This window comes from Mobula hypostoma, chromosome 1, assembly GCF_963921235.1.
Source record: "Mobula hypostoma chromosome 1, sMobHyp1.1, whole genome shotgun sequence".
Lineage (NCBI taxonomy): Eukaryota > Metazoa > Chordata > Chondrichthyes > Myliobatiformes > Myliobatidae > Mobula > Mobula hypostoma.
In genome coordinates this window covers 57,199,960-57,226,104 of record NC_086097.1, presented here as the reverse complement: position 1 = coordinate 57,226,104, position 26,145 = coordinate 57,199,960, and the positions used below count along the sequence as shown (strand labels likewise).

Genomic DNA, 26,145 nt, shown 5'->3' with positions numbered 1-26,145 from the left:
TTTAAACTGCACTAAATAGCAATGGAAATTAAAAAACCTCAGTTTGTGCAATCAACTTCATGGGTTAATTTTTAGCTTCCGCTAAGTACATGGAGAATAGCCAAATGAAGAATGATGGGAAATGAAAGCTTGCCAAGTACAAACTGCCAGCATTAAGCAGGCTTGACAGCTATGCTTCTTATAAACTTGGCAGCAGTTCAAAGTGCTTTTTCAATTGAAATGCTGGAACCTTGCCACGTGCATACAGATTTGCTTTGCCTTCTCTCATAAGGAACTGATAAATGCCGTTACGGTAACCATAGAAACAGGATATCAGAATGGCCTTGTAATCTAGTCTCCTATCTCGGTTTGAGAAGCAAAAAAATAATTGAGTTCACTTTCATTAGGTATTTGCACCACACATATTTAGCATTAGAAAGCCTCAAAGCCAAAGAGTCTATGGCTTTGCAGCTGGAGTATATATACTCAGTTAATTCCTATTATGGAAAAAACATTGCTGAGAACATGAAGCTAACAGTGATTTTTTTTTTACCTGGACCTTTCTGGATATCTGCCGGCAGTCGTCATGGCAACACTGGACCTCTGTACAGCATGCATCTCACTTGTTGGAGTTTCCTGATTATTTAGAATGTCTTCCAAAAAATTCCTATTTCCTGCAATGGAACAAAGAAAAACAAAGTTGCAGTTACCTGCACTATTTGCTGAAGTAAACAAATAATTGTCTACTCTGTAAATCTAGGTCATGGTACTGGGGCTAATCCACGTGGAAAACAAAACCATGAAAGTTTGTTTAAATTACCAGTGCTAAGCACATTAATTTGAAATCAAAAATAAAATGACATACATGCTTTAATTTTACTTCAGCAATCAGTTTTAGCTTTTCATGCTAAGTCAATAGAACATACCCCCATTAGTAAAAAGTGAATAGTAAAAGAATCACAAATGATACCATTTTAAATATAATTTTAAAAGCATATATCATTAGAGAAAAGCTGGACACACATGGGACTATTGCTTTCCTTGAACAAAATAAAATGCACAGCTGAAAGCAAAACTCCCTGCTGTCACTCACATTACCTAAACACCACCATTTCAGCTAAGGGTAACACTGTGCTTCTAAAACATAGATACTTGCTCTGAAGAGAATGAAAGCTTTCCAAAATAGTTGTTTAATCAACAATAAACCAGAATTTTAAAAAGGGATAGGCATGCCTAATTTAATTCCATCTGTAGGTGGCAGTGCAGGGATAGCAAAATACTGCCCAACATGAAACAAAATACATTAACAAGATAAAAAGGGTAAAGCTGAAAAAAAATGAACCAATGAGCCTATAGTAGATTGATGAGAAACAGCTCCATATATAATAAATCCCAGAACTGAACTTAGGCAAAAGAAACACATTCAAATCAATAAAACAAAATAATCTCCACCTCAGCCTTAATGACCCCCATCATCATGTCAATTATCACTGACATATTTCGTGAAATTTATTGTTTGGTGGCAGCAGTCCAGTGTGAGATGCAAAAGTAACACATATTGGTAAATACATAAATGGTGAAATGGCATCTCAAGGCTTATAAGTCATCTACCAAATTCTTCACCCTTACCCAATGACCAGCTTTACAACAAATACAACCCCATTCATTGACAGCATCCATATTACTATTAGTATTTTCCTTACTAAATAGAATTCCAATAACAAACTATTCCCAAAGAGCAGATTTAATACATGTCTAACCCCAATAAACATGCTTTCTCTATCAGGAATGCATTTTCATCCCCAATATCTCCCCCAGCCTCATCCTTCTTCATCTACTACATCCTCGTACATTTTGGTCTAATCCAATTAATGCATCTAATAATATTTAATCTGAACCGTCTGCCTGGCCTCAGTTTCTTGTGGGTATCACTATGATTAACTATCTACTGATAAATGGATTAAAATTTAAATTACTTTCATTAACCACGAATGCAATCTTTAAAATATTGTGCAAATTAATACCTATTGACTGAAGCAGCAACCTAAATATTTTCATTTTTATTAGCACCAAGGTTAGTAGATTCCTTTTCATTTGAAGTTTATAAAACATAAACCTCAATATTCTTCTCAATTTAAAAACAGCCTGTGTCATAACCAATGATGGAAAACGATGCTTCTATCAATTTTTACTTGAAATGATTTTCACTTCCATTTTAATAGTCTTAATTTAAAATAAAATTTGAGTCCTCTCTCTATATTTCTTTTAATTGTACACACATATATACACACACACACACTGCACAATAATAAAAACTTAGATAATAGAAAATTGAAACAAACCATTCAGTCCTACTGGTCCTTGCTGACCAAGATGTCCCATCCAAGCTAATCCTGTTTGCCAGTGTTTGGCCCATAACCTTCTAAACCCATCCAATCCATGTACCCGTCCAACCGTCTTTTAAAAGTTGTTATTGTATCTGCTTCAGCTATTTTCTCCAGCAGTTCATTCCACACACACACCACGTTTCGTTCAAAATTCAAGACAAATGTATATATTACCTTGTAGGTATTTACAGAGAAAAAATAAATGGAATTTTACAAAAAACTACACATAACAGACAAAGATGGGCAAACAACCAATGTGCAAAAGAAGACAAACTGTGCAAATAAAAAATAATACTGAGAACATACATTGTAAAGAGTCCTTGAAAGTGATATGTAGGTTATGGAATTTGCATAAAAATGTTGTGAAAAACAAGTTTACTCAATTTCCTATTAAATCTTTCCTCTCTCACCTTAAACCTGTGCCCTCTAGTTCTTAATTCCCCAGCCCAGGGGAAAAACCTGAGTGCATTCACCCTATTCATGACCCTCATGATTTTACACACCTCGATAAAATCACCTCTCAATCTCCTATGCTCCAATGAATAAAGTCATTAACATGTCCAACATCTCTCTATAACTCAGTCCTTCAAGTCCTGTCAACATAATTGTAAATCTTTTCTGCACACTTTCTAGATTAATAACATCTTTCCTATAGCAAGGCAACAAAAAACTGAACACAATACTCCAAGTGCAGCCTCAGCAGAATCCTGTACAACCACAATGTGGCCTCCCAACTTTTATAAATCATGTACCTGTGGAATTAAGTAAAAAGAGGTCCTATGACCAAAAGGTAGAATTAAAATACTTTATGTCCATAACCTCTAATGTCACAATGTAAAACTAAGATTTGATATGAATAACAAAACATTCATATGGGAATGTATATGGTGTGGTTTGTTTTGTCATAAAGTACTTGCAAAAGTGCCAATTGTTTCCCAGATGACACAGAATATTATGAAAATAACACAATAAAAAGAAAAACACGTTTAATTCAAAAATTTTAAACTGATAAATTAGAGCCAGGTCAAGAATTAGCTAACTTGTGGTAACTGATTCTCCTCTCAACTCCCGAAAACCTTTTTTCCCCATTCCACACAGCCCAAAGTCAAGAGGATAACATTAAACAATTGTTCCCTTAAGCACAGTGCACTGTAGTGTACCATTTACAAAATGCTGCATAGTAATTTCTTTTGGCATCAATAACAATTCTACTGTCTCAAAGACTAAGGGCAGCAAGAATGCCTTGTGACTTCCTAATCAAGTCATGCTATACTAGTTTGGTATTATATTACTGTTCTTTGATCAGTGCTTGAACTCCCTATCAAACATGGAAGTATTGTCATCATGAGGACTACAACATAAAAAGAAGAGAGCTCACCAGCATCTTAAGATAATTAGGAATAATGATCAAGTTTGGACTTGCAGGTATTGCCCATATTGCAGGAATGCATTAAACAATCACTGAGATGGTGAGAGAAACAGGCCCTTTGGCCCACCAAATTCATGCACCATTTTCATTAATTCCGTATTAATCCAATTTATTCTCCCTTGATTATACCACACACCTACAAACTAGGTACAATTTACAGTGTTCTACCAACCAGCATATCGTTGGGACATGGTAGGAAACTGGTTCTACGGATAGTGAAGAAGGTTGTCCAAGGATAGAGCAGGACATAGATCAGCTGTAAACTTGGGCAGAATGGTGACAGATGGAAATTAATTTATACAAGTGTGAGATAATTTAAGTCAATTAATAGTACGACATATAGAGTAAATAGCAGAGAAGTTAGCAGCATGTGCATGGGACTTTGGGGTGCAAATCCATAGCTTGCTGAAAGAGTGATGAATGCCTGCTTTACAGAGGCCGAGGCATTGAGTAAGTTGGGACGTCATGTCACAGATGAAAAAATCATTAGTTAGACCACATTTGAACAGTTCTGGCTACCACAATACAGGAAGCATGCTGCAAAGACACTGCAGAAGAGATACAACAGGATGTTGCCTGGAATAGAGCACCCTAGTTATGAGATTGGATAGGTTAGGCCTATTCTCACTGGAACGTAAAGGGGTGACCTAATAATAGTTCATACAATTATGAGTGACATAGATAGAATGGATAGTCAGAGTCATTTTCCCAGAGCTGGGGAGTCTGGAAATAAAAAAGGCACAACAGGTTTAAGGTGAGAGGATAGAAATTTAAAGGTCTGAAGAACAAGTTTTCCACAAAGTGTGCTGTTCAAAATAAATTTGGACAGGTACTTAGATAGGCCTGCATCCCTCTTTGCCCTTCCTAATACAGATTAGCATCATGGCGATAAGAATAAGGTTGATTAAAATGTAATGTACAATTCTATGATTTACCAAGAGGAAACCCAGGTTTCCTTCCCTGGAAGTCACAAAGAGAACATGTAAAATCCACAGAGGTTAGGATTGAATGAGTTTCCAGCACTATGTGGCAGCTGCTCTACCAGCTGCATCACTTTGCCCAACTATGAAGAGCTTGTCTCCGTTAGTTTCACTCTCATATCTAATTATGGATTTAAACCTATACTAAGCTCTGACAGTCAAGTGTAGTTCTGCAACAATTACATCAGTGAATCAATAATTGTGTCTAATTCAATAATATAGACAGAGACATATATCATTTTAAAACAGAATTTCTTACATTAACCAACAAACTAGATTCTCTCTGACACGGTTGCTATCCTTCTGATTAACTGTTCAACCAAGATTCTGTCTTATCGTGCTATAGATACCGTGACTCGATAACGACACTCTACTTGTTGCCTTTTGTAGGATGTACATACCAATCACTGAACCTCACAATAATCATAAAATGGTCGAAAACCATTGAAACATGTGTAAGGATTTTATTGATGCTAATAGTCCTCTAATATGACTGCCAATTATATGTACAAGGAAAACACTAAACAGAATGACAGAATATCACTTTTAAGTTCACATTTTCCAAGAAACACCACCCACTTTAATATTTTATGCAGTGCAAAACATCCAATGGTGATACAAGAAATTATATAGCAATATAAAGGTGAGGATATTCAGGAATTTCTTTTAAAAAAAACATTGAACTTATTTTTCTTCCCTATTGATAGTAAATTAATCAAGGATCTTTGGACCAAAGGATTAAAATTATTATTTTCTTTTGCAATTATGACAATGGATTTCCTAGTGGCAATACTCTCATCAACCATGTTGACAAAATATATTTGCTGTGCAGGGTCTGCATACGTTGCATTATGCTATACAAATTTTATCAACATATTCATACATGCAGATAGAGGTGAATTAATTTATAACAATTAGGCAGAGTATTACTTCTTAAAGGAAGCCAAAACACATAATTGTGTCATTATGTGTACTTAAAACTTGCATGGCAAGAGAAAGTAGGGCAATTATTCCTACTTTTCCCATCAAGATCATATTCTTAACTTTTGAAGGCTCTGGTATTAGAAAATATTAATAACCTTTAAGGAACAATTTCCTTGGGATTGTAGTTACCAAATAAACAAATACAGAATTGTGCCATCTACTGGAAGATATCTGCACCTACTACCATTTATGAGCAGTAGCAATGATTGAAGTCAGTGTTGTTCCAAGTTGGTGAATTCAAAGTTTTCTTCTCTTCTCTATCCACCAACTTCTCAGAAATAGTTTTCAAAAATTAACTGGCTTCTTGAGATTCAAGAAATTTTGTCAGAGGTTTTGCTTGGTATCTTCTTGTGGTATTCACATTCATCCTTCAGTTTTCCGTTGCATGCAACTTCATCCTCCTACAAAAAACCCACCCCAAACCTTTCAAAACATGTGTCTGAAGTTGTTAATGAACTGATGGAAGTTTTTTAAAAAAGTACCTGTTAGTTACAATGTTCATTTTTAATATATCTGAAACCCATCATTAGTTATTTTGTAAGCAATTCTATCACATTGATCCGAGAGTATGCACCATCTGATTAGAGGCATCAAACTAGCGTTATTATAATTCAGCTCAACTGGATCAAGAACGTAACAAGTTAACTTTTTCTTAACCCTGCCAACCAAGGAGTTTTGTCTGGATTCAGGGCAGGAAAGAAAAAAAATGCTAAATAGATAATATCTTGCAAATGTATTCTATACTGAAATAGAGGTATTTTGAATTTGATTTTTCATATATGGATTCCATAATGAAAGAGGTTCTTTGAATTCTTTTTCATAGAAATGTTTTGCATCACTAAAATATCTGAGGATAATTTGCTATTTTTGAGTATTGTTTAGTCAGGTATCTTTTATCAGAAAATTGGTATTTTTTTAATAAGAAAGGCTGCCACTATTGTGGTGTCTGATGCTGGCAAGTAGTCATTCATCAAGAATTATTTCATTCAAAAACAACTAATTTAACAGGTTGCCATTTAGTAACATTGCTTGAGAGTAGTTTCAAACTACAGATGAACAACGAATAAACTGACAACGATGAAAGAGTGCCATTCTATTCCTTTTATAACTAACACCAAGGAGGAATGCAACATAATACTTTAGAAAACTTTCAGACTAGGTAGTTAATTGGAAAATATTCTTTAGCAGATGACTGAATAAATTAGCCTTACTTACAGAGAATAAAATAAGAACCTCAATCGGGTAGAAGGGAATCTGCTGAGATGGGAAAAAATCAGTAACACAGGATTGTAGTCTGAGACCTCAGGGCCAGAGACAGAAGGTAGCCTGCCCTGGGGTTGGAGACCTGTCTGTATGTGTGAGTGTGTGGATGGCAGGGTGGGAAAGCATCTTGTTTTGCTGTTATTATTTTGTTTTGTTGTTGCTTCTGTTGTTCTACTGAACATTGTGGGGGAGATTGGTGCCAGAATGTGTGATGACAATTGTGGGCTGTCCCCAGCACATCCTTAGGTTGCGTTGGTTGTCAACACAAGACACCTTTCTCTGGATGTTTCAAAGTACATAGGAGAAATAAATAAATATGAGTTGTAAGCTACACTACAACAGTGATCACATTTTAGAAATATTTCAATCATCTGAATCAAAACAATTACCTTTAAAGGATGTGACAGGTGGTATGAGATTGGAAATCTTCCTTTAACTTCAAATGAGAAAATGCCTTGGCTTGTGGGTTTTATTAAGAACCTCAAGCAAGAACAGTGCCACTCTAAAGTAGATTCTACAAATGACATTTCGAGAGACATTCTCTGCTGATCTGATCTGCTCTTAACAGCAAAATCGACACGAATGGTTTCAAAGTTGGAAGATTCAAGATTGTTGATTGTCATTGTTCAGTACAGAAGTGTAGAGAAAGAAATGATTGTTACTCTAGATCTGATGCAGCATAAAAAAAGTATAAAGAACACAATAAATATAAATACACAACATAGACTGATTTCGTATGTACATAAAGTGATGCTGGGTACAGTCCATAAGATCCTTCATGATATTGCTGGTATTTTTCAAGCACCTTTCCATATACTTGTCCTTGATGACGAGTAGGCTGGTGCTAAGTGACGTATTTGGCAGTTTTAACTACCCATTATAGAACCCTCCTGTCCATCGCAGTGCAGTTTCCATACCACACAGTGATGTAGGTTAGTATGAGAACTGCTTTTTCACTGATGTGACTTGCCTATTACGTAAAGTGACAAACCACAATCATTGCTGGTGCTGACTTGAACTCCACATTGAAGTGTTTAGATTTTTCCTTTAACTGTTCCTTTATTTCCATAATTTTCTTGGTATGTTTTGAACTGTTATGGGATTAGTGTTTTACCCTACTTACCTTGAGAGGATTAGAGGCAAATGCTGAAAGCTATTTTATATATTTATAATGTCCACCAATTAAAAATGAATTATTGCAAAAAGGAACTTGTATTTCTAATATTAAATTATTTCAAAGCTCAAAGTAAATTTATTATAAAAGTACATTTATGTCACCGTATTCTACCCTAAGGTTTATTTTTTGCAGGCATTCATGGAAGAACAAATACAATAGAAAAAATGAAAAATTATTCACAAAGAAAGAATGACAAACAAAAATGTGGAAAAGACAAACTGTGCAAATACAAGAACAAATAATAACGAACAAATAATACTGAGAAGATGAGTTGTCGAGTCCTTGAAAGTGAGTCCATAAGTTGCGGAATCAATTCAGTTCAGTGCTGAGGTGAGTGATGTTATCCACACTTATTCAGGAGCTTGAGATGAATAATATTGGAAAGGGAGTGGGGGTAAATCAGGGCATGGAAAGAAAATACAGGTACTGGGACCCAGGTAAGTGGACAAGGAAACATTACCTGGTGAGCAAGATGCTGAACCACCGGGATTTCAAACATGTGAAATCTCACAATGTTTCAGACAAAACACTGGACTTGCTAACAAGAACTCTTGTTCCAGTTACAACAGCATAGAACAAAGAAAACCTACAGAACAATACAGGCCCTTCAGCCCACAAAGTTGTGCCGAACATGTCCCTACCTTAGAAATTACTAGGCTTACCTAAAGCTCTCTATTTTACTAAGCTCCATGTACCTATCTAATTGTCTCTTAAAAGACCCTATCATATCCATTTCCACCACCGTTGCCGGCAGCCCATTCCATGCACTCACCACTCTTTGATTAAAAAACTTACCCCTGGCCTCTCCTCTGTACCTACTCCCCAGCAACTTAAACCTGTGTCCTCTTGTGGCAACTATTTCAGCCCTAGGAAAAAGCCCCTGACTATCAATGCCTCTCATCATCTTATACACCTCTATCTGGTCAGCCCTCATCCTCCGTCGCTCCAAGGGGAAAAGGCTGAGTTCGCTCAACCGATTCTCATATGGCATGCTCCCCAATCCAGGCAACATCCTTGTAAATCTCCTCTGCACCCTTTCTATGGCTTCCACATCCTTCCTGTAGTGAGGCGATCAGAACTGAGCACAGTACTCCAAGTGGGGTCTGCCCAGGATCCTATATAGCTGCAACATTACCTCTCGGCTCCTAAATTCAACACTCAACATGCTGGATGAACTCAGCAGGTCGGCCAGCATCCATGGAAATGATCAGTCAACGTTTCCAAGCCAGAACCCTTCATCAGGAGTGAAGAGGGAAGGGGCAGAGGCCCTATAAGGAAGGCGGGGGGAGGGTGGGAAGGAGATGAAGGGTTCCAGCCCGAAACATTGACTGATCATTTTCATGGATGCTGCCCGACCTGCTGAGTTCCTCCAGCATGTTGTGAATGTTGCTTTGACCCCAGCATCCGCAGAGTATTTTGTGGCTCCTGAATTCAATTCCACGATTGATGAAGGTCAATACACGTACGCCTTCTTAACCACAGAGTCGACCTGCACAGCTGCTTTGAGCATCCTATGGACTCGGACCCCAAGATCCCTTTGATCCTCCACACTGCCAACAGCTTTACCATTAATACTATATTCTGCCATCATATTTGACCTACCAAAGTGAACCACTTCACACTTATCTGGGTTGACCTCCATCTGCCATTTCTCAGCCCAGTTTTGCATCCTATCAATGTCCCACTGTAACCTCTGACAGCCGTCCACACTATCCACAACACCCCCAACCTTTTTGTCATCAGCAAACTTACTAACCCATCCCTCCACTTCCTCATCCAGGTCATTGATAAAAATCATGAAGAGTAAGGGTCCCAGAATAGATCCCTGAGGCACCCCACTGGTGACTGACCTCCATGCAAAATATGACCCGTCTACAACCACTCTTTACCTTCTGTGGGCAAGCCAGTTCTGGATCCACAAAGCAATGTCCCCTTGGATCCTATGCCTCTTTACTTTCTCAATAAGCCTTGCATGGGGTACCTTATCAAATGCCTTGCTGAAATCCATATACACTACATCTACTACTCTTCCTTCATCAAAGTGTTTAGTCACATCCTCAAAAAATTCAATCAGGCTCATAAGGCACGGCCTGCCCTTGATGAAGCTATGCTGACTACTCCTAATCAAATGTTCAAAAATCCTGCTTCTCAGGATCTTCTCCATCAACTTACAAACCACTGAGGTAGACTCATTGGTCTATAATTTCCTGGGCTATCTCTACTCCCTTTCCTGAATAAGGGAACAACATCCGCAACCCTCCAATCCTCTGGAACCTCTCCCATCCCCATTGATGATGCAAAGATCATCACCAGAGGCTCAGCAATCTCCTCCCTTGCCGCCCCCCCCCCACCCCACCACATCACAGTAGCCTGGGTTACATCTCATTTGGTCCCAGCAACTTATCCAACTTGATGCTTTCCAAAAGCTCCAGCACATCCTCTTTCTTAATATCTACATGCTCAAGCTTTTCAGGATGGTGCAAGTCATCACTACAATCACCAAGATCCTTTTCCATAGTGATTACTGAAGTAAAGTATTCACTAAGTATCTCTGCTATTTCCTCCGGTTCCATACACACTTTCCCACTGTCACACTTGATAGGTCCTATTCTTTCACGTCTTATCCTCTTGCTCTTCACATACTTGTAGAATGCCTCAGGGTTTTCCTTAATCCTGCCTGCCAGGGCCTTCTCATGGCCCCTTCTGGCTCTCCTAATTTCCTTCCTTAGCTCCTTCCTATTAGCCTTATAATCTTCTAGATCTCTAACATTACCTAGCTCTCTGAACCTTTTGTAAGCTTTTCTTTTCTTCATAGAACATAGAATAGAACAGCACAGTACAGGTCCTTCAGCCCACAATGTTGTGCCGACCCTTAAACCTTACCTCCCATATAACCCCCCACCTTAAATTCCTCCATATACCTGTCTAGTAGTCTCTTAAATTTCACTAGTGTATCTGCCTCCACCACTGACTCAGGCAGTGTATTCCATGCACCAACCACTCTCTGAGTAAAAAACCTTCCTCTAATATCCCCCTTGAACTTCCCACCCCTTACCTTAAAGCCATGTCCTCTTGTACTGAACAGTGATGCCCTGGGGAAGAGGCGTTGGCTGCCCACTCTATCTATTCCTCTTAATATCTTGTGTACCTCTACCATGTCTCCTCTCATCCTCCTTCTCTCCAGAGAGTAAAGCCCTAGCTCCCTTAATCTCTGATCATAATGCATACTCTCTAAGCCAGGCAGCATCCTGGTAAGTCTCCTCTGTACCCTTTCCAATGCTTCCACATCCTTCCTATAGCAAGGCGACCAGAACTGGACACAGTACTCCAAGTGTGGCCTAACTAGAGTTTTATAGAGCTGCATCATTACCCCGCAACTCTTAAACTCTATCCCTTGACTTATGAAAGCTAACACCACATAAGCTTTCTTAACTACCCTATCTACCTGTGAGGCAACTTTCAGGGATCTGTGGACATGTACCCCCAGATCGCTCTGCTCCTCCACACTACCAAGTATCCTGCCACTTACTTTGTACTCTGCCTTGGAGTTTGTCCTTCCAAAGTGTACCACCTCACAATTCTCCAGGTTGAACTCCATCTGCCGCTTCTCAGCCCACTTCTGCATCCCATCAATGTCTCTCTGCAAACTTCGATAATCCTCTACACTATCCACAACACCAACCTTTGTGCCGTCGGCAAACTTGCCAACCCACCCTTCTACCCCCACATCCCGTCCGTTAATAACAATCACGAAAAGCAGAGGTCCCAGAACCGATCCTTGTGGGACACCACTAGTCACATCCCTCCAATCCAAATGTACTCCCTCCACCACGACCCTCTGCTTTCTGCAGGTGAGCCAATTCTGAATCCACCTGGCCAAACTTTCCTGGATCCCATGCCTTCTGACTTTCTGAATAAGCCTACCGTGTGGAATCTTGTCAAATGCGTTACTAAAATCCATGTAGATCACATCCACTGCACTACCCTGATCTACATGCCTGGTCACCTCCTCAAAGAACTCTATCAGGCTTGTTAGACATGATCTGCCCTTCAAAAAGCCATGCTGACTGTCCCTGCTCAAACCATGTTTCTCTAAATGCCCATAAATCCTATCTCTAAGAATCTTTTCCAACAGTTTTCCCACCACAGACGTAAGGCTCACTGGACTATAATTACCCGGACTATCCCTACTACCTGTTTTGAACAAGGGGACAATGTTCGCCTCCCTCCAATCCTCCGGTACCATTCCTGCGGACAACAAGGACAAGAAGATCCTAGCCAGAGGCTCAGCAATCTCTTCTCTCGCCTCGTGGAGCAGCCTGGGGAATATTCCATCAGGCTCCGGGGACTTATTTGTCCTAATGTATTTTAAGAACTCCAACACCTCCTCTCCCTTAATATCAACATGCTCCAGATTGTCAACCTCACTCATATTGTCCTCACCATAATCAAGTTCCCTCTCATTGGTGAATACCAAAGAAAAGTATTCTTTGAGGACCTCGCTCACTTTCACAGTCTCCAGGCACATCTTCCCACCTTTATCTCTAATTGGTCCTACATTCACTCCTGTCATCATTTTGTTTTTCACATAATTGAAGAATGCCTTGGGGTTTTCCTTTACCCTACTCACCAAGGCCTTCTCATGCCCCCTTCTTGCTCTCCTCAGCCCCCTAAGCTCCTTTCTTGCTACCCTATATTCCTCAACCTCATTTATGCTGCCTTCTTCCACCTGACTAGATTTTCCACCTGACTAATCACCCATGGTTCCTCACCCTACCATTCTTTATCTTCCTCACCGGGACAAATTTGTCCCTAACATCCAGCAAGAGATCCCTAAACATCAACCACATGTCCATAGTACATTTCCCTGCAAAAACATCACCCCAATTCACACCCTTCTTGACTAGATTCACACTTCTTGACTAGATTTATTACAGTCTTTGTACACCACGGTTCCTGTACCCGACCATAACTTCCCTGTCTCATTGGAACGTACCTATGCAGAACTCCACATAAATATCTCTTGAATATTTGCCACATTTCTTCCGTACTTTTCCCTAAGAACATCTGTTTCCAATTTAAGCCTCCAATTTCCTGCCTGATAGCCTCATAATTCCCCTTACTCCAATTAAATGCTTTTCTAACTTGTCTATCTCCAAAATGCTCTCCCACTGAGAGATCTGACACCCGACCAGGTTCATTTCCCAATACCAAATCAAGTACAGCCTCTCCTCTTGTAGGCTTACCTACATATTGTGTCAAGAAACCTAACAAACTCCACCCCATCTAAACCCCTCGCTCTAGGAAGATGTCAATCAATATTTGGGAAATTAAAACCTCCCATCACAACAACTCTGTTATTATTATACCTTGCCAGGATCTCTTTCCCTATCTGCTCCTCGATATCCCTGTTACTATTGGGCAACCTATAAAAACACCCAATAAAGTTATTGACCCTTTCCTGTTCCTAACCTCCACCCACAGAGACTCCGTAGACAATCCTTCCATGGTGTCCACCTTTTCTGCAGCCGTGACACTATCTCTGATCAACAGTGCCACACCCCCACCTCTCTTGCCTCCCTCCCTGTTCTTTCTGAAACATCTAAAACCCAGCACTTGAAGTAACCATTCCTGTCCCTGAGCCATCGAAGTCTCTGTAATGGCCACCACATCATATCTCCAAGTACTGATCCACACTCTAAGCTCATCCACTTTGTTCACAACACTCCTTGTGTCAAAATAGACACATCTCAAACCTTCGGTCTGAACGCATCCCTTCTCTACCACCTGCCTATCCTCCCTCTTGCACTGTCAACAAGCTTTCTCTGTTTGTGAGCCAGCCTCCTTTTCCCCAGTCTCTTCAGTTCAATTCCCACCCCACAACAATTCTAGTTTAAACTCTCCCCAGTAGACTTAGCAAACCTCCCTGCCAGGATATTGGTCCTCCTGGGGTTCAAGAGCAACCCATCCTTTTTGTACAGGTCACACCTGCCCCAAAAGAGGTCCCAATGATCCAGAAATCTGAATCCCTGACCCCTGCTCCAATCCCTCAGCCACGCATTTATCCAGCACCTCACTCTATTCCTATACTCACTGTCGCGTGGCACAGGCAGTAATTCCGAGATTACTACCTTTGTGGTCCTGCATCTCAGCTTCCTTCCTAACTCCCAGCAGTCTTTTTTCAGGACCTCTTCCTTTTTCCTACCTATGTCATTAGTACCAATATGTACCACGACCTCTGGCTGTTCTCCCTCCCACCACAGGATATCTTGGACGTGATCCGAAACATCCCAGACTCTGGCACCTGGGAGGCAAATTACCATCAGAGTTTCTTTCTTACGTCCACAGAATCGCCTGTCTGACCCCCTAACTATAGAGTCCCCTATCACTACTGCCTTCCTCTTCCCTTCCCTACCCTACCCTTCTGAGCTACAGGGCCAGACACTGTGCCAGAGGCACGGCCACTGCCGCTTCCCCCAGATAGGCTGTCCACCCCCACCCCCCCCAACAGTACTCAAACAGGAGTACTTATTGTCAAGGGGTACAGCCACAGGGGTGCTCTCTAGTACCTGACTCTTCCCCTTCCCGACTGTGTCCCACTTGTCTGTCTCCCGTGGCCCCGGTGTGACCATCTGCCTATAACTCCTTTCTATCACCTTCTCACTCTCCCTGACCAGACAAAGGTCATTGAGCTGCATCTCCAGTTCCCTAACTCGGTCCCTCAGGAGCTGCAGCTCGACACACCTGGTGCAGATATGGCCATCTGGGAGGCTGGGAGACTCCAGGACCCCCCCACATCTGACACTGAGCACAGAAAACTGGCCTCACCCTCATACTACCTCCTTCCCGCAATTAACACAGTTAAACCTACTTCGCCTCATCCCGTTACCGGCTAAGTCTGTTGAGCCAAAGCCCTACCACTCTGCTGCCTCTCACTTCACTGCCCACTGGATATGGCAGTCTTCTTTTTACACCTTTCGCACTCTACTGGCTGACGTCACCCGCCTGCGCAGTCTCGCCTCTCTTTTACCCCAAGTAGTAAGAAACTCCCCTCGCTCCGAAAAATCAGCCATTCACTCACAGCCTTCTTGCTCCGAATCAAAAAAAATTCTCAATTCCAGAAATGAAAAGTTAAAGCGCAGAAAATACGAAATAATTTTAATCAGATATAGAAAACCCTCTTATACCTTACTCCTTAGGAGCCCATTAAGCAAAAAAAGATATAGATCAGTACACAGAATACATAATTAGTACATGAACATTAAAGGGATAGCATTTAACCCAGGAAATTATGAAAGCGAATTAGCTTAGATCATACTTACAAAATACATGAAGATTTATTATAATAGGTCAATCTAGCTGCTCAACAAAAATGGAAGACAACAATATTATTCAACTAAATGAAAATGCTGCAGAAATTGCTATTAAAGTATCAGTATTTTAAAAGATGGTGCACTATATTGTACCAGGCCTCACCCAGCACTTCACTTGTCCATGAGTCCATATTTACTTTAACTGGGTTAAGGTGGCCAAAGATTGCTTTGAAATATAGAGTGACCTCCAGGCAACAACTAGGCATGAGGAATTATACCCCTATCACTACTGCCAGAGGCTTTTGAAGTGTTTGTAAATATCTGATCATTACAGACATAGTCTGCACATTTATTTCTACTACCAAAGTGCATGACCATTTTCTAAACAGAGAAAAAAATCCAGAAATCTGAGATGCAAAGAGACTTGGGAATCCTTGTGCAGAACACCCTAAAGGTTAACTTGCAGGTAGAGTTGGTGGTGGTGGTGAGGAAGGCAAATGAAATGTTAGCATTCATTTCAAGAGGTCTAGAATACAAGAGCAGGGATGTGATGCTGAGGCTTTATAAGGCATTGGTGAGGTCTCACCTTGAGTATTGTGAACAGCTTTGGGCTCCTCATCTAAGAAAGATGTGCTGGCATTGGAGAGGGTTCAGAGGACATTCACAAAGATGACTCCGGGAATAAAAGGGTTATCTTCCAAGAAACATTCAATAGCTCTGGGTCTGTACTTGCTGCAATTTACGAAGATGAGGTGGGGATCTCATTGAAACCTTTCGAATGCTGAAAGGCCTCGACAGAGCAGATGTGGAAAGTATGTTTCCCATGGTGAGGAAGTCTAGGACAAGAGGGCACAGACTCAGGACAGGGGACGTCTATTTAAAACAGCGATGCGGAGAAATTTCTTTAGCAAGAGGGTGGTGAATTTATGGAATTTGTTACCACAGGCAGCTGTGGAGGCCAAGTTGTTTGGTGTACTTAAGGCAGAGATTGGTAAGTACTTGACTGGATACGATGTCAAAGGTTATGGGGGAGAAGGCCAGGTGGTGGTGCTGAGGAGGGGAATAAAGGATCAGCCATGATTGAATGGTGGAGCAGACTCGATAGCCAACTGGCCTATTTCTGCTCCTACGAGGGGTGATTGATAAGTTTGTGACCTAAGGTAGAAGGAGTCAATTTTAGAAAACCTAGCACATTTATTTTTCCTACATTTACACACTTAGTCCAGCGGTCATGGAGCATACGGATCGCTTCTTTGCAGAAGTCGACGTCTTGGACCTCCAGAAAGTGGGCCACAGCAGGGGTGATTGATAAGTTCATGGCCTAGGGTAGAAAGAGATGAGTTATTAACTTCAAGCTTTCTGCATTTTCATTCAAAGAGTTGAACTGCACGTGCACGTAACAAGAGCTGTATAACTTACCTCCTTCTACCTTAGGCCACTAACTTATCAATCACCCTGCTATGGACCACCTGGAAGTCCAAGACACTCTCGTTACATGTACGTGCAGTTCAACACTTTGAGTGATAATGCAGAAAGTTTGAAGTTAATAACTCATCTCCTTCTACCATAGGCCACAAACTTATCAATCACCCCTGCTGTGGACCACTTCTACAAAGAAGGGATCCGTATGCTCCACGACTACTGGACTAAGTGTGTACATGTAGGAGGGGACTATGTTGAAAAATAAATGTGCTAGGTTTTCTAAATTTGACTTATTCTACCTTGGGCCACAAACTTATCAATCACCCCTCGTATGTCTTGCAATCTTATTCAAAAATTATGGATGGGGTAAGAAGGGGAGGAGGGGCATTAACGAAAGTTAGAGAAATCAATGTTCATGCCATCAGGTTGGAGGCTAACCCAGACGGAATATAAGGTGTGTTCCTCCCTCCCGGCACTTATCCGTGTAAGCAGAACAAGTGCCACAACTGCCCTTACACTTCCTCCCTCACCACCATTCAGAGCCCCAGACAGTCCTTCCAGGTGAGGCGACACTTCACCTGTGAGTCGGCTGGGGTGATATACTGCGTCCGGTGCTCCGGGTGTGGCCTTCTATATATTGGTGAGACCCGACACAGACTGGGAGACCGTTTCGTTGAACACCTACACTCTGTCTGCCGGAGAAAGAAGGATCTCCCAGTGGCCACACATTTTAATTCTACGTCCCATTCCCATTCTGATAATGTCAACCATGACCTCCTCTATTGTCAAGATGAAGCCACACTCAGGTTGGAGGAACAACACCTTATATTCTATCTGGGTAGCCTCCAATCTGATGGCATGAATACTGATTTCTCCAGCTTCCATTAATGCCCCTCCTCCCCTTCTTACCCCATCCCTTATTTATTTTTATTTCCCCTCTCCTTTTTTTTCTTCTCTCTCTGTCCCTCTCACAATCACTCCTTGCCTGCTCTCCATTTTCCTCTGGGCTCCCCTCCCCCTTTCTTTCTCCCTAGTCCTCCTGTCCCATGATCCTTCCCCCTTCTCCAACTCTGTATCCCTTTTGCCAATCAACTTCCCAGCTCTTAGCTTCTTCCCTCCCCCTCCTGTCTTCTCCTATCATTTTGGATCTCCCCCTCCCTCTCCCACTTTCAAATCTCTTATTATCTCTTCTTTCAGTTAGTCCTGACGAAGGGTCTCGGCTGAAACGTCGACTGTACTTCTTCCTATAGATGCTGCCTGGCCTGCTGCGTTCCACCAGCATTTTGTGTGTGTTGATCAATGTGCAAAACAAGCTTTTCACCGTACCTTGATATGTGTGACAATAATAAACTAATTCACCAATTTAAGTTGCTATTAAAGTAAACAATTAGTAAAGACAAGTAAACACCGTACCTTGATATGTGTGACAATAATAAACTAATTCACCAATTTAAGTTGCTATTAAAGTAAACAATTAGTAAAGACAAGTAAACAATTAAAAAAAAGACAAGCATTTCAACACTCTTCAGGGTTGGCATTCACATATTGACCATTCCTGGTGTAAAGCTGAACCAGATGCAGAATCCATCCAACCCTTCTCAGCACATTAGTGCTCTACCAGTGGAGTTACTGAATAGTCCAGTGAGAAAGCACAATGGAGGATACCTCTTGTCCCAGAATTCTGAATTTTGCCATGCATGTATGGAACCCCAGAATGTTGCTAACATCCGGACATCTGAGAGCTTGGTGTTTGCTAAAGAACTACCCACTTCAGTCAGCTTGATTCCGTTCAATAACCATATATACCAGATATACCAATAGCACCATGTTTTTATGATGGTGCTTCATGCAGAAAAATTGCACAGGATCAAGCATGCCATTTGATCTTCCCCTCTGCCAACCTTTTCATGTCACATTAGTTCCTGTAGAAAAATATATAACAGAAAGAATAACATGAGAACCCCCAATCTTGTTTAATTGAAGGGCATGAAAACCACTGTGTGGAATGAAGTGAATTGAGTTGATTTTATTTCTTACATCCTTCACATACATGAGGAGTAAAAATCTTTACATTACGCCTCCAACTAAATGTACAATGTGCAATCATAGCAATTTAGAATAATTTACAATAAATAGAACAGTCAATGTTACATAGAAATACACTCAAATCAGTATGAGTTAATCAGTCTGATGGCATGGTGGAAGAAGCTGTCCTTTTATGCTGCGCTACCACTTCCCGGATGGTAGCAGCTGGAATAGATTGTGGTTTGGATGACTCGGGTCCCCAATGATCCTTCGGGCCCTTTTTACACATCTGTCTTTGTAATTGTCCTGAATCATGGGAAGTTCACAACTGCAGATGCACTGGACTAGCTGCAACACTCTCTGTAGAGTCCTGCGATTAAGGGAGGTATAATTCCCATACCAGGCAGTGATGCAGCCAGTCAGGATGCTCTCAATTTTGCCCCTATAGAAAGTTCTTAGGATTTGGGGGCCCATACTAAACTTTCTCAACCATCTGAGGTGAAAAAGGCGCTGTTATGCCTTTTACACCACACACCTGGTGTGTACAGACCATGTGAGATCCTCAGTGATGTGGATGCCAAGGAACTTAAAGCTGTTTACCCTCTCAACCCCAGATCAATTGATGTCAATAGGAGTTAGCCCGTCTCCATTCCTCCTGTAATCCACAAACAGCTCCTTTGTTTGATAATGTTAGCCAATGTATCATTATGATGTATGAGATATATTGGTAGAAATTCTTAAATGTTATTACATTGATTACTAGTATCTTCCAATTAAAACAGCTTAGGGATTCTATGATCATTCTATTACTTATAGCACATTACTTCAAATTAAGAGAAAGTGCTGGGAAAAGATACCTGAAACAATCTAAACTTAAGCAAGCAGCATGGGAAGTTTGCTTAAATAGCTACTTCCTGAGGAAAGGAGTTCTGAGGGCCTGAGTTGCCTGTAGACCTATTATCATACAGAGTGGCATTGAAGGATCTGCAAATCCTCCATATGTCCATTGTGAAGATGTTACTGAGCTATCTTCTTCAAGGCTGTAGATCAGAGTTTCCCAAGAACCTTTTGGAAGAAGTGTGAGCATGTCCCATACTGCTCCATGAGGTGATCTTGGAGGACTCTGAGGCAAAGAATGCAGCTTGCCAGCTCTTCACTTTTTGAAGTTCCTCTCTCACATCTGTCTCCCTTTCCTACAGAAAAAGAAAATGCTGAAAATTTGTCCAGGATTGGCATAATACCCTCTGACTCTGTCTTGCTTTCTGAACACCTTTGAGAATGAAGAATCTCTTGACATTCTCCCTGCTTGCTTCTTACCAGTGAATGAGAGAGTCAAAGAGAGGTTTCATGGTTCTCCAACTTGTGTAATCCCTCTTTAATTCCTTGACATTCTCTGGAATCAGCAGCTTGATATTCAACTTCTGGTCCTTTTGTACAGTAGGTGACAGGAAGTCCAAAGGAGGTTGTGGTCAGAGAACAGTGGCATGATGCTGGTGGATCTGACTACAACTGCCTTCAACAGGAAAAGGAAGTCTGTCTGAACCCTGCTGAGCCATCCTGTCTCGAGCAATTCTGTTGCAGCTGTGCTCCATCTGCAGAGGCGCTGAAAGCTTCATATAAATTTGTATCTTTCGCTGTTTCTATGAGGAGTCTGGTGCTGCTGTCCATTCTCCTGTCATCCATCTGTATTGATGATGCAGTTGAAGTTACCAGGGAAGCAACAGCCAGCTCATAAAGGAGTTAATCGATTAGAGAAGAGTATCACGGTACATCATGTCTACCATGAGGTGAGGAGCACCAACCATCTCCTTGGCTTAAAATGGCTCAAAGGTTGCCTCCCCACAGCAGAATACCCAGGCCAGACGCACAACAATCAATAATCTTCCCACTCCATCCCCGATCATATAGACAATCCATGGGACCACCATCACAACAATTTATAAATAAAGAGGTGTGACAGACTGCAGTCTTGTCGAAAAGTCACATCCACCTTGACCTTGACAAGATATTTCAAGGCATTAAAACATCACACAATACACTTCACTGTGCACGTTTAGTGATGCCAATTTCATCTCCTTGGTTATTTGGAGTTTAGGGTTCAAAAGTACACATCCTATTATCAATAAGCCTGAGCCCTCATGCCCACAGTTTTGGTGAAATGTAGTACCGTCTTTGGGCTCCAGTACTGAGAGTGATCTCTCTCAGGTACTCTTATGGTGTTACTGGTAGTATCGGGTGGGGGGAGGGGGAGGCAGAGGGTAGTCAGTCTGCATTCCTGTTCTAGCCCTGAAGGGTGTGTATCCTCCAAGCAGGGGGCCTAAGTCCTCTGCACTGCTTCCAGTCTCCTGGAGTTCGGAGGCTGGAGTCTCTAGCTCAAGGACATTGGGCTTTCCTCACTCATCCTGGTCTTGTTCTCTGCCGGGAGCACTGCTCTAGTCGGGGTGTGTTGGCATTCGTCAGTAAATTATTCTTGATGCCATTTCCTCTTCTCATTACCTAGGCATAGCTACAGGCATGTTTTGGGCAGGCCTTGTAGAGATAGCCTACCTCCCTGCACCAGTTGCAATATTTCCTTGCCCTGCAATCATTGGTCTGGTGGCATTTCTGCTTGCAGATGTATGCAATGCATTGGGGTACCATGTTTCCAGTTTTTTTGCAGATGCAGCATATCCCAGATTGTCCTGCATATGCCATGTGCCCATGATTCCCTCCGATGATGAACACAGTGGGTGGGTAGATGATGGCTCCCTTATCATCCACACTGAGCGTGACCATCCAGATCCCAAACAGGTCCACACAGTTTCCTGCTCCCTTATCAAAACAAGCCAGTGGGTGAAGCAATCCACAATTGGCACATGTGGATTAAACATAAGCATTGTTATTATATGCTCCTTTTGGGCAGGGAGGATGAAGAATGGTTACACTCATGATAGCAAACGTGCAGTTTCACTCCCTTTCAGCCGAAACTCCTGTAGCATTATCTGCATTCCTACTGGCTGCTTCAAGATAATGAAGCACCAGTTACCTAGGAAGTCGTGGAAGTTCTAGATGTCCTTCTTCTCAATCTCACTGCATTCTACCAGGATCTTCTTGATAAAGAAGTTCACGTTGTGGAGATTGTTCACCGTCACCCTGACAGTGTTGTCAAAACCTTGTCCTCCTGAGGTGCTCATCACTGAAGCAATTGTGGGAGCCAATTAGTTATAGCAGGTTAGTTGCTGGAAAATAGTGTTAGATTGGTTTTCCAATCAGCACTAAGATCTACTTCTACATCAGCAGGTTAAATTCTCTTCAGGCAGCCACTTGATCATAGAGTCCCTGTTTCCCTCCCTTTTCAATGTGCATGTCCAGAGATCACTCATGAACCAGCAAACATTGACTGACCTGCATGATCATAGTGCTGGAAGATGTACTTCCTTAATTATTGACGCATTTTTCCCAAGCCTCTCACTTAGTAGATTCATTCAACTTGGAAATTTTGTGTTGTCAATATTTCTATATTCAGCAATAGATACAACTAGTCAAACAACAAAGTCATGATAATCAGCCTCCGAACAATTTATTTATTTAGAGATACAGTGTGAAAAAGGCCTTTCCAATCCAATGAGCCTGCCTCAGCAGCATGCCTATTTAAGGCTAGCCTAATCACAGGACAATTTACAATGACCAATTAACCTAGTAACCGGTACGTCTTTGGAATTGGGAGGAAAGTGGAGCACCCAAAGGAAACCCACATGCTCATGGATAGGATATACAAGCTCCTTGCTGGCAGTGCTGGAACTGAACTCCAAACTCAGACGTCTCATACTGTAATAGTGTTGAGCTAACCGTTATGCTACTGTGCGCCTTCAGTCATCCAAATAACAGTAAGCAGATTAAAATTTAACACTTTATACTGCTTGCAAACAACATACAGATAATACCCATACATTGAATTAGCATTGTCACCATATTTCAAAGAGAGCATTGATTGACCAATATGACCCAGGAATATTGCTTCTGGTTAAGATGTACATGCAATGGCTTGAATTTCTTATTTCCTGTTTACTAGAGCAAAGTTGAATAGCTATTTAGTTAAATTCACCAAACATCAATGTTTAATATCGAATCTCTAGGATGAAAAGAAAGAAAGAGAAAATGGTGTAAATAATTTGGTGAGCAATAATTTTAGCTAAGGAATAATAGGTAATCAGCATTCAAATTTGTCTGGTTATGAAGCACGGAAAATGTATCACAACTGCTTAAATCAAACTTATCAATGTTTCATACAAATGATTAGCATTTGGTTTTCCCCAGAATCAAACTAGGTTAAACACACAAAGTGTATGGAGGAAACAAAACTGCTTTTTTCTTTGTACCTTAAAGCCAAAATTTTTTTTCAACTGATATAACAGTATCTTTAAAAAAGCTCTCAAAATGCTTCTTAATTCCAGCTATATTTTGGATTCTGGAAAATCTTCATAAAAGAAAATTAAGAGTCATATCCTATTTAAACCTAAAGGTATTTTTACATTACCTTGTATTTCATGGAGCTATCTATTGGGTTTAATCTCCTTGGAAATCCATTTGACATTTCAAATTTGATATATTTTTGGTAGATAACCCAAGAATAATTTCAGCCTAACCTTTCAATATATATTTAAATGTCAAAGTAGAGCAAAATCCTGACACTTAAGCCTACTGTCTAATTAAGGCCCAAGTTATTCATTTGGAACTAATAAGTCAGTTGGTTACACATTAAGGAATATTTGGCATCAAATAAAATTCTGGAATCCAATGAGTAAAATAATTTCCATTACAAATTAAACGGAAAACAGAACAGAAGCACTATAAATTCTCATAAACGTAAAATACAAAGATCATAAAATGGTTAGAGCAGTCAGTATTCATTTGACATGCTCACAACATTCTCAACTGCAGCAACTCACCAGTTCTTCTACTCACCAATCCTTTCATTGTAGCCTTCTAAATCCTTTTTCTAAAACATTTAGAAACATAGAAACATAGAAAACCTACAGCACAATACAGGCCCTTCGGCCCACAAGTTGTGCCAAATATGCCCCTACCTTAGAAATCACTAGGCTTACCCATAGCCCATGGGTAGATGCTGCTTGGCCTGCTGCGTTCACCAGCAACTTTGATGTATGTTGCTTGAATTTCCAGCATCTGCAGAATTACCCATAGCCCTCTATTTTCCTAAGCTCCGTGTACCTATCCAAAAGTCTCTTAAAAGACCCTATCGTATCCACCTCCACCACCGTTGCCGGCAGCCCATTCCACACACTCACCACGCTCTGCGTAAAAAAATCACCCCTGACATCTCCTCTGTACCTACTCCCCAGCATCTTAAACCTGTGTCCTCTTGTGGCAACCATTTCAGTCCTGGGAAAAAGCCTCTAACTATCTACACGATCAATGCCTCTCATCGTCTTATACACCTCTGTTCCCCGTTGAAGGCCACAATCAAACCTGGCCCCACCAATCTGCAGGTAATACTTTCCATATTCTCTACCCCTTCATCTTATACTGTGACCTCTAATCATTGTCCTCTCCACCAAAGGAAGCATTCTATCAACTCTGCCCAACACCACAATTATATCATTTTTATCATTAGGTTTCTCACCTTCACAGAAAACACTAGCTGCTCTGAACTATCTTTGTAACAGCATCTCCTATTCCAGGAACATTACTGAAAATCTTTTCTGAACATTCTCAAATGTCTTCACATCATTCCTAGAACATGGATTCAGACATGCACACGTTACTCTATTTAAGGTTGGACCAGTGTTTTATAAAAATTCAACATAACTTCCCTTCTTTTAATCTCTATTCTTCTGTTGATAAAGCCTAAAATATGGATGATTTAATTGCTCTTTAAATCTACCATGCTATTTTCAGTGTTTTGTGCATGCATACCCCAAGGCAATTCTGTTCAACACTGTCCATTATTCTGTACCACCAAATCTCTTCAAATTCGTAATAAAATATAGGTATTGTCTTGCCTTCTTTATAGCTGTATGATAAAATAGGCCGTAGTCAACATGGCTTCCTCAAGGGAAAATCTTGCCTGACAAATATGTTGGAATTCTTTGAAGAAGTAACAAGCATGATAGACAAAGGAGAATTGGTTCATGTTGTGTATTTGGATTTTCAGAAGGCCCTTGACAAGGTGCCACACAAGGCTGCTTAACAAGCTACAAACCCATTGGATTACAGGAAAGATTCTAGTATGGATAAAGTAGTGGCTGATTTGAAGGAGGCAAAGAGTGGGAATAAAGGGAGCCTTTTCCAACTGGCTGCCGGTGACTAGCAGTGTTCCACCGGGAGGCGGTCTGTGTTGGCACCAATTCTTTTTCAATGTCAATGATTTGGATGATGGAATCAATGACTTCATTACAAAGTTTGCAGACTATATGAAGATAGGTGGAGGGGCAGGTAGTTTTGAGGAAGCAAGGAGGCTACAGAAGGACTTAGACAGATTAGGAAAGTGGGCAAACAAATTGCAGATAGAATATAGAGTCAGGAAGTGTATGGTCAGTCACTTTGGTAGAAGAAATTAAAGGGCTGACTACTTTTGAAATAGAGATAAAATACAAAAAAACTGAGGTGCAAAGGGACTTGGGAGTCCTTGTGCAGGGTTCCTTAGAAGTTAATTTGCAGGTTGAGTCTGTTGTGAGGAAGGTAGATGAAATGTTAGCATTCATTTCAAGAGGTCTAGAATATAAAAGCAAGGATGTAATGTTAGGGCTTTATAAAGCATTGGTGAGGCCTCTCTTAAGAGTATTGTGAGCAGGTTTGGGCTCTTTATCTTAGAAAGGATGTGCTGAAACTGGACAGCATTCAAAGGAGGCTCATAAAAATGATTCCAGGATTGAATGATTTGTCAAATGAAGAGCATTTGATAGCACTGGGCCTGTATTCACTGGAATTCAGAAGAATAAGGGGTGACCTCATTGAAACTTATCCAATAGTGAAAGGCCTTGATAGACTGGATGTGGAGAGTTTTCTATGGTGGGAGAGTACAAGACTTGATGACAGGGAGGACACAGAATAGAGGGGCATCCTTTAGAATGGAGATGAGGAATTTCTTTAGCCAGAGAGTGGTGAATCTGTGGGACTCTTTGCCATGGACAGCTGTGGAGGCAAAGTGTTCATGTATATTTAAGGCAGAGGTTGATAAATTTTT

The 26,145-nt window shown here is 40.9% G+C and overlaps 1 protein-coding gene across 1 annotated transcript in view; it reads right to left on the bottom strand.

Moving 5' to 3' along the window:
- kiaa0586 (KIAA0586 ortholog) overlaps positions 1-26,145 on the bottom strand; it is a 538,659-nt gene that overhangs the window by 436,157 nt on the left and 76,357 nt on the right. The window contains exon 9 of the mRNA XM_063049620.1: positions 533-653. Within this exon, the coding sequence (XP_062905690.1) occupies positions 533-653 (121 nt within the window). The remainder of the gene's footprint in view (positions 1-532; positions 654-26,145) is intronic.